The 10000-nt window shown below is 40.0% G+C and overlaps 2 protein-coding genes across 2 annotated transcripts in view; one reads left to right on the top strand and one right to left on the bottom strand.

The window, feature by feature from the left end:
- The first annotated feature begins 691 nt into the window (after window positions 1–691).
- On the top strand, window positions 692–2880 carry LOC137973124 (galanin receptor type 1-like). The gene has a single exon (XM_068819866.1). The coding sequence runs from the start codon at window positions 840–842 to the stop codon at window positions 1896–1898; it is 1059 nt and encodes a 352-aa protein (XP_068675967.1). The 5' UTR covers window positions 692–839; the 3' UTR covers window positions 1899–2880.
- Window positions 2881–3866: 986 nt separating this feature from the next.
- Window positions 3867–10000, bottom strand: part of LOC137973122 (phosphoglucomutase-1-like) — a 14850-nt gene continuing 8716 nt past the window's right edge. Inside the window, exons 7-12 of the mRNA XM_068819864.1 lie at window positions 9214–9412; window positions 7935–8051; window positions 6698–6788; window positions 5615–5810; window positions 5171–5305; window positions 3867–4308 (exon numbers count right to left, since the gene is read on the bottom strand). Coding sequence (XP_068675965.1) covers window positions 4219–4308; window positions 5171–5305; window positions 5615–5810; window positions 6698–6788; window positions 7935–8051; window positions 9214–9412 — 828 coding nt within the window. The 3' untranslated portion in view covers window positions 3867–4218. The remainder of the gene's footprint in view (window positions 4309–5170; window positions 5306–5614; window positions 5811–6697; window positions 6789–7934; window positions 8052–9213; window positions 9413–10000) is intronic.

The raw sequence follows: 10000 nt of genomic DNA, 5'->3' as shown, positions 1-10000 counted from the left end.
AATGGCACGAGTTATTATAACAACAATAATGAAAACAACCGAAACACGTGTCTTCAGTGGATAATCAGACTGCCAGAGAAATCTTCGATTCAAAGTGAAAAATACACGAACACAACGACATGTTACTCAACTTTTTCAGCTCTATAATTATTAGCTTGCCTTTTGGATGCTACTCACGTAGCATGCAACGTGCTGACGTGTTTCTGGTTTAAAGACAGCCATTTTGAAACTTCGCGTCCATCATTTTGTCATCCTTTTTCCGATATTCCATACACAAACTAAGGTTAAAATTAATTAACGCTTTTACGTAGTTCCAATGATTTTCTCATCATTTTTCCAGATGATAAAAAAGACGATGGGTTGCAACGTCGATTTAACAAATCGAAATTGGTTCAGCGTTGTCTGAACTCTTATCGACAACGATATTCGTCATCACCGTGGTCAAAATGTTGTGGACTCACGAGGCGCAGCCGAGTGAGTCCACAACAAAAACATGACACAAAGAAAGAGCAAGCGTTGCCTATATCTTTCTCGCAATATGATTGGTTTATTTCCCAAAATGGGCGTTCCTGATTGGATATTGCATTGCGTGACAAATTGACGCGAGCATGACGCGTACAGCGTTGTCCAGACTCTTATCGACAACGGCAAATTAGCCAATCAGATTACGAGATTACAAGCAATTGTGGTAAAACACTTTCTTGATGGGAACACAACTGAGTGAAAACCCTCCCTGGTGCGAAAAGGGCCACGACTTTCCCACGTCTCTCATTTGAGCTTACCTATGACTAAGCTTTTCAGTAGCGTTTCCGGGCTTTGACGCTCAGAAGTTTGGAAAAATGGCGTCTGAATATCAATACAACTTCGCAGAAGAGTTAAACTCGTACAGTAATAACACCTCCGTAAAACTTGAATCGCTGGAGATCGTCCAAACATCGCATATGAATCTTGAGAATATCTTAAAGCTAACTTTAGAGGTTCCAATTGCGTTCGTTGGAGTGGTTGGCAACCTTTTAGTCTTTGCAGTCATATTAAGTCAAGGAAAAAGGAAACAACCCAGTGACGTTTGCTTACTGAACTTGGCCATTGCGGATCTTGGAATGCTACTCTCTACATACCCAATGGTTGCTATCAGAGAAAAAGCTCCCTATCGCTGGCCGTTAGGAGAATTTACTTGTCGCTATTTGTACCCCCTTCCTGAAATATTCTACGGTGCATCCGTCTGGTGTATCGTATCCATCGCCTTTAGACGTTACTACAATGTTGTGAAGTCACACGGCGCTCTGAGCAAGGCCAAGGAGTTCCAAAGAGCGAGGTCAAATGTGGCTTGTGTTTGGGTGATATCCTTCGTGATCTTCTGCCTTCCAGTGTATTTCGTTGTTGAATATCGTGAGGTTCCCAATGGTGCTGCATGGTGTGGTCCTGTTTGGCCTTCTTGGAATCACAACCTCATAGGAAGGGCTTACATTGCTCTTCTGACTTTTTTCTCGTACGTGATGCCTCTAAGCATAATTGCCTTCGCGTACTTCGTCATATCTCGCGCTTTGAAACAAACCAGCACGTTGGTCAAAGCAATGAACAGCGAAACCAACAAACCAAACAGAATTGCCTATCTATGCATCGTCAAATCTGCTCGCCTTCAAAAAAATAAACGGGCGCAGAGAATTCTGACACCCGTGGTCCTCGTCTTTGCGATCACAATGTTTCCTTTGAGCGTTCTTCGACTGGTCGTTGTATTTTGGCCGGCATTCACTACCAAAAAAATGTACGCAAATATATTGTACACAATAATTGTTTTTGTAATACTTAATTCGTCAGCAAATCCGATAATTTATACTCTACTTAGTAGGAACTTTAGGAAGGGTGTACAAAACATATACAAAAGCCATTCTAGATAAGGTTTTTCTTTTAATGAACCTTGACCACTCTTAGTCAATACAGTTATACGGCTCGCGACGATTCGATCCCGATTCGGATCCCGAATACGAAGACAGAGGTGCAAGGAACATCGGAGTTATCACATTTTTTAAAGACATAATCGACAGACGCGCCCGACAAGTTTACGAAATGAGATTTCTTTTCTTTACACTGAATTTTTTTTTAACCAAAAACACGCTCTTTTATTTACCACGGGATTTCTCTAGTCACACGACATTATCAATCATCACTTATTAATTTCGTGTCATTCTAACCCAATAAAACATTTCTCAGTAAATATAATCAATAATGTTCCACTTTTATAAATTCCGCATATGCAAAATTTATTTCTGCAGATAATAAGTGTCAAGAGTCTTCGAACGTTGATTCATTTGCAAAGACAAGTGACAAATATCTTTGCGTCAAAGCCGTTTCTCATTACGAGATTATTGATCGATTTTGATTTTGGCCCACTTCTTTTAAAACATTTATTTACATAGGAATCTACTCAAATAGAGAAAATCGAAGAAAAAGCAGAGAATCGATAGGGCATGCAAAATATAGAACACTAATTTGATTCCCTTATTACATCAGTGTAAAGTCAACGAGAGTATACAGATAAATACTCATATTTGAATATTACACACAAAACACAATACAAGTTAAAAGGCAGTACTGATTGAGGTAAGGAGCAGGCATTGCACCGAAGATGGATGAAGGAAGAAGTGAAAGTGCTGGATAGAACAGCAAGAAAAGTGTTGACAAGACAATATATAGAGCTGTATCGATGGCGTATGTTAACGGCAGGTAGAACGGAACAAGGTGATTCCTTGTCCCCTACAGAAGGAAAAGCACAATACAAATTAGACTTAAATAACAGTATAAGACAAGAACGAAAGGTTTACTGAATACCGAACAAAACAATGACGATAAACAGCTTGTTTAAATAAACGCCTAGTTGGCTTACTTCTGATGGCAAGGGGGCATCAATCTAAAAATGGTGTCCAATCACTGTTGGGCAGAACTTTGTAATGTTTATTCTAAAGGACTTGGGTTTTTGAAAGTGCTGCAGCATTTCAAGTGCAGTAATTCTGTTGCTCGGATACGTCAGAAAGCAATCAAAATTTGAAGGTTTAATAGCCACGGAGGTGGTCGTAAAAGACAGAAGTGGCAAGTATAGAATTAAAAATTGTCAGGAAATTTTTTGATGACCCGGTTGGACAAAAATGAGGGGTAATGCGATCACCAAGGGGGAGGTCGTTAATAATCTTATAGAAAAAAACGGCCTTCGGCGATTAACCCAGATAAAGACCATGTGTTAACGAAATTAAGCACCATTAATTAAGACGAAAATAATTTTATGCGTACAGACTGCAAAATTTTGGCAATTTCAATTTCACTATTTTCGTACCCTCCGAGGTGCCATATAGAATTAACGTCATACTAAAAAAAAAAAAAAAGCGTGAAGTGTACAGACAATCAATCATCCTATTATGTGTACATTTCATTGTTTGTCCCAGTAAAAGGACAAAAAGCTGGACCAACTCCCAAAATCAGTGGCTTCATAACACAGTTGGTTATAGAGCGTCGCACCGGCATCGCGAGATCATGGGTTCAAGCCCCGTTCAAGTCCTAAATTTTTCAGGCTTGTCTAAACAATTGCTAAAATTGCGTTCACAACTGCAAGGACCAGAGCTTCACTTAAATTTTAGAGAATTGGCCGTTTTTATACCAGAGTCGCATAATGCGTCTTCTGCCCGTGTTTGTACTAGACACTAAACGAATTAACAGACGCAGAACTTGTTTTTTTGCCCAAGTTCGTCCCAGATGAATTATGCGTCGGTAGTATAAAACGGCTAATATGACTAAGGAGACTTTGACAGCAGACTTTCACTCAAACTAAATGTATAAATGGAAATAATGATTTTTTCGATGCTGCTAACGTCTGAAGTTTAAGAACATTTTCTTTGCCATTCTCAATTTTTTATTTACCAGTTTTGTAAAGTTGATAATACAGGAATTATGTTTACTGTACTTAATTGTATGTCTAATTCTAAAACTGCAAGGTGGTATTGACGGTATCAGTAAACAGTAATTTATAATAAAACAAATAAATAAACTAGTAAAATAAAATCGCCATTAACACTACGTGTAATCACAAATTCACGAACAAGCTGACGCATAAAACCCTCCTTAATGCATTGCCACTTAAGTCTCCTCAAATTGCAAACTTTTAGAAGCCTAATGCACTGTATTTTGTGGATCGAATTCACCTCCAGAAATTACTGGCCCTGGTTTCTGTTATGTGATGACGGTAGGAGCATCGCGACCAGTAAGTTGTTGCAATTGAGAGATGGTCAGGCCAATGTCAAGTAACGGTTTTAACACAACCTGCAAAGAGAATATTAACATGACGTCAGAGGGGCGTGAAAGAGGGCACAACCTTTTTCGCCACAGCATTTAAACTTGCGGCTGATTTACTCGATGGTATAGGCGAACGGCGAAAAAAGGCAAGGTAACTAAGTTAAAGGAATAAACCTAATCTTACGTGGAGTAGAGGAAAAAGCTGCACAAACCAAAGCTACTGAGGCAGCAGCTTCCCGTGGTATTTATTATGCTATACAAGGTGGTTCTAACTTTTGAGTCTGTAGGTGATCTTAAAATCATGAGATTTGGGAAAAAATCATAAGACTGAGATTTATTAACCGTTTTACTGTTTGTTATTGTTTGCTTTTACTGTTTTGTATATAGTTTCTATAAATCCACAAATAGGTTTAGATGCACACACTACACGCAAATAGCCGAGCTTGTCTAGGCGTGTAGTGTGCGGACACAGGATAACATACGGTGGCGAATAGGTATCATGACTTTCTTTTCACCCATGACAACTTTCTTTCCATCCATGACTTCCATCATTCTTCTGTGATCAAAGTTCATAAGCCCAATATTTATGGTTACCTTTTCGTCCTAACTTGTGGATCATTGAAATCAGTGAAAACAATAGGCCATTTCCGAGTTCATGTCTGCCTCCTCTTCAAAGCGAGTCTAAGTGCGAAGTTTTTGTTATGAAAATTAGTTTTCATTCATATGTAAAGTAGAACTAATTGCCATCACAAAAACTTTGCATGCACTTAGACTCGCTTTGAGGAGGAGGCAGACATGAACTCGGAAATGGCCTATTAAGCAGTACTGATCATGATCGTGACTCAACCATTTGAGAAACAAAAAAATGTCGGTTATAGACTGCACATACCTGAGCATCCAACATATGCTTTGCTTCATCTGGCTCGTAACTTTCCACGTAAATTCTGATTGTGGCCCCAGCACTTCCAGTTCCACTGAGCCGAAAAATAAGCCGAGATCCATCAGTAAAGATTATACGAACACCCTACAACAAAAGAGTGTTCGAATTAAACCCTTTCACACTACACGCAAAATCAACAACAATAATAATAATAATAATAATAATAATAATAATAATAATATTATTATTATTATTATTATTATTAAAATAATGATAATGATGATGATGATATATATTCAAGAGATAAGGCTGTATCAATCTTCGAGCTGAAATGTGCTGTGCGCCCAAACAGCTCTCCTGTTAACCGCAGTTATCGAGCAAGCACTAAAAAGAGCGAAATAGGCCAAGAATAAGAGAATATCATAATAGAATAGTTGTCTGTGACTTTCGCACCTGTTTCTTTGAAACACTCCCGTCAATAGGATCAGTGTAAGAAAAGTCATCCATTGATCTGACTTGGTAGGACCTCTGACTGTCACCACTCCCCCCAGTAAAGGTCTTATTCACTAAGGACACATCCTCAGCTGCCATGCGCAGTAGGTCCATCATTTTATTGGCTCCTTCCGGTTCGACGTTTTCGTAATCGCACCTACGCAGAAAAAAGATCAAAGTATGGTTCTGACTAAGACCGTCACATCCTAGCTGAATCAAGTTCTGAACTTAATTTAATTCCGCCGAGGTCACTCGCGAAACATCAAGCAGTAGGAAACTTAAGGATGGAATTCAAGTACATTTTTGACTGCGAATACTCCGTTCCTTGGCACGCACATTCATCTGCAAGGACCACCGTATTTGCACGGCCGTGTTAAGTTATATCCGAGTCTGCCTCTTACTTTCACGTCATGTTAATTTTTTGAATCTATTTTTGCATAACTTATTCGCCATTTTCATACGACTTAAGACGATGGAACTTATGAGGTATTCGGAAAAGTTTTCATGATAGTAACCGTTAAGGGTAATTGAGGCGTATATATTGTCCAAAAGACTTCAATTTTTTTGCATTAATGTTGAAGAATAGTGCAAAGGTTATCAAAGTAAAGAACATTCTAGATCACACTTTAGCACATAGCCTGCAAAGCAGGTATATTGCTGTTTTGGTAAGAATTATCGGCAGACATCTTGCAATTGGATAGCGAGACTAACAGAAGCCATGAGGCGAGTCAAGAAAATTGCACTCGGTGAGAGGAGGTCAGTCCTCTACCAGCTGAGTGCTTTCAAAATGGCGGCGCATTACGAAAATGGCGGCCCATTACGAACAAGCGTACGCCTCCCAAAAAACGCCTGCTTTGCAGGTTAATTAGCACACTTTTAGGTTATACAGTTAGAAACAAAAGCACAGGAAACTAAACGGGTGAAATTTGCGTTGCTGGAGATTCAGTCGAAGTGGAGGTACCCGTAAATATGGCAAGACTAAATCTGTTCTCTGGCACCCAATGTCCAGTTTGTGACACAGGCTAAACTCTATCTATGTCCTACCTTACAAAAAACCCTCTGCCGTATTTTTTCCAGAAGTCTTTCAATATATCCTGTACCGACATCTGTCGGCTTGCTATGATGGACATCCACGCTGCGAACAAAACAAGTATGTGTGTTTTTCAACGGTGAAGTAATCAAATTTACGTCTTGCTTAAGCCGGGCTTGGTCGATCCATTGACGAGATCAAAGAAGACATTCCCGCAAGAATGACTGAATTTGCATACCAATTCCTATTTTCCCAGCTAAAGCAATACCTGAAAACATCAAATACAGTAAGACTGCCAAAAGAAAAAGAAGTTCATTTTTACCTGGTAGTATTCCTTCCCCGTGTAGCTAAAAAAATGTTCTCCAAGCAAGCAGGCGCTTTCTTGAATTACTCTAAGATGTTTCCTTCGATTTTATGCTGACTTCCGCGCGCCATCAAAAGTTCAGTATCTTGTAGCCCCGCGAGCGCGCGCTTCACTCGGGGTAAAATCGGAGAAGTTCGGTTTGGCGCGAAGTGAAAGGGCGAAATTTCCGGGAAATTTCGGTTGGAATCAAATGGAAAGGTCCGTTTTCGTTCAGTCCAACCAGAATACCTGAGAACACCTTTGAAAGGGGGTCCATTTTGAACGGTCGGTCCAAAATGTCACTGTCCACGTGCACTGAAGCGATTTGTTGTTACCTTTGGTCTCATGGTCACGACAAGATCACGTGAATCTCCCTGATTGGCGCGAAATTTTCACGAACGCGCGGTGGCATGGGTTAGCTTCGTGCAACCGAAATATCGTTCCACTGGGCAAATGCAATTTCCGAAATTCGGAACTGGAATTTTTGCTGAATGGTCAGCGGTCAAAGGATCAGTTCCTCAGTCGTTGACGGTATGCTATTCAAGAACAAATTGAATCGGATGCCCTCGAGTAACCTTAAATAGCCTACCAAGAGAGAGCTTGTTAGAAGGTTAAAGGACTGGGGTACCACCCAAGCCAGTCTCGTAATCCGTTGGTTTCTTTGAAGAGCTTTCCGTTTAGAAGTACCGGGACCTAAGTGTAGGCTAATGCAAAGTTGTCGTTGAATCCGCAAACGCCATTTTAGACTGGGGTTTATAAGGATCTCTGATTGCCGTGGCCAGCAGTTTACATGCAAAGATGGGTTTGGAAGAGGTTTGGAAGAGTTCTGTATGGGGTTGTCTTTCCCGTGAGCTCAAAACCTGACTTTAGTCCAGGTTTCGAATTGGTTTCGTGTTTACCATACGTACCAAGAAATGCCCAGACACCGTCTTTCTCACGGATGTGATCAGAGCCTGTGCCAAAGCTCTCCTCACCACAGAGCGAAATGCGCTGTGCATCCATTAAGTTTCCAAAGAATTTCCAGCCTGAAAAAGCGATTAATCACACGCACCAGTTACGTGAACAAATTCTCTAGGCAGAAAGGGAACTTTTTCGGTTTGTTTGGAACTGATAAGAAATCTAGGGCCATGTGTACAAAAGAAACAAGGAGAACTTCATTTTGTCAAAATTAAGGACGGCCCCCGCTAATTCGAATGTATTTTTGCGCGGTTTATGAACAAGCGAGAGGAGAAGATCTTAACAAGTGTTATTGAAATCAGAAAAGAAAATTGGGGGTAACCAAGCATTTTTCAAAGATAATTAATCAACAATAATTGTCAAAAGCTTTAAAATACAAAGCATTGTATGGCATTCTTTCCCAAATTAAGAGAAGCTTTTAATTAAAATTATCTCTAAAAAAATACACGGGTAACCCCAGTTTTCTTTTTGGATACAAACAGCACTTGCTAAGTTTTGCTTTCTCCGCATAGTTTTAAGCCGCGCAAAAATATCTGTACCAGTAAGGACCACTCATAGAAAACCCAAATATCTCGATATGCGCAAAACATGTGAGCAATAACAATGAGTAGGCATGCACCGTCCTTAAATGTATACCTTCAACTCTTTGCTACATATTTTGTTGGGAACTTTTCTGGAAGTTATCAATTCCTTCATTATTCAAACATGGCTGCCATTTATGCAAAAAGCCCTGTTTTACTAACTGGGGTCCAATAACGGTTGATAACTGAAGTTCACCTGTTGCTATCTTCACCTCTTTGCTACATATTTTGTTTGGAACTTTTCTAGAAGTTATCAGTTCCTTCATTATTCAAACATGGCTGCTATTTATGCAAAAAGCCCCGTTTTACTAACTAGGGTCCAATAACGGTTGATAACTGAAGTTCACCTGTTGCTATCTTCACCTCTTTGCTACATATTTTGTTTGGAACTTTTCTAGAAGTTATCAGTTCCTTCATTATTCAAACATGGCTGCTATTTATGCAAAAAGCCCCGTTTTACTAACTAGGGTCCAATAACGGTTGATAACTGAAGTTCACCTGTTGCTATCTTCACCTCTTTGCTACATATTTTGTTTGGAACTTTTCTAGGAGTTATCAATTCCTTCATTATTCAAACATGGCTGCTATTTATGTAAAAAGCCCCGTTTTACTAACTGGGGTCCAATAACGGTTGATAACTGAAGTTTACCTGTTGGAGTTTCAAAGCACTCGACCCCCATTTCCTTTCCAACTCTGTCAATAGCAGCACTAGTCGGCATGCTGCGCGCTACGCCTTTTAAACCGGTTTTCACGAAGTACGGGATGCATTTGGCGTTGTCGGCTATCACAGCTACTGAGTCCGATGGAGTCACGAAGAATCCGTTTTGTCCAAGAATCATGTTTCGATCCTGTTGAAAAAAAAATAATTTCAAAAATCTCTGGCCCCGTCCAAATGCAGATGTAGACTTTCTACGAAGAATGGTTTTCACCCCAGGAAACGTCTTGGGAATTGCTTTCATCTTGTGTACTTGTACAACTAAACGCAAGAACGTTTCATTAACATCGTCACCTGGGGCTCGTTTCTCGAAAGTCCCGAAACTTTACGGACCGTTTTCAGGTGTCAAAATTCTCTTTGTATCTCAAGAAAGGAGAGGATTTAATTCGTCAAACTTCACAGTTGTTTTTCGTTTTGTTGCCTTGAAAACAATTGGCAATTTCACAAATGGCTTTTCGGGTCCGAAACGTTTTCGGAACTTTCGAGAAACGGGTCCCAGGAGTGTTTACTGTTTGTCAACAAACACCGAAAATTCCAAAATTAAAATGGTACAGCTCATTCCACCACAAAGTTTCCGAAAAAGATGGAAATCCTCAGACGTATTCCCCTTTCCCGGTTTCAACTGTACCATTTGTAAACTCCAACTCGACCCGGTTCAGTGCGGCCCCTTTTCACACCATGGAGCCGCCATTTTGATTTTTTATTGTTTTCTTCCAGCCGC

Source organism: Montipora foliosa, chromosome 10, assembly GCF_036669935.1.
Source record: "Montipora foliosa isolate CH-2021 chromosome 10, ASM3666993v2, whole genome shotgun sequence".
In the NCBI taxonomy this organism is placed as follows: Eukaryota; Metazoa; Cnidaria; class Anthozoa; order Scleractinia; family Acroporidae; genus Montipora; species Montipora foliosa.
Note: the sequence above shows the minus strand (reverse complement) of the source record. Positions and strands in the feature narration are given on the sequence as shown.

Coding starts and splice junctions, on each gene's coding strand:
- LOC137973124 (XM_068819866.1), top strand. CDS start 840: ATGGCGTCTGAATATCAATACAACTTCGCAGAAGAGTTAAACTCGTAC.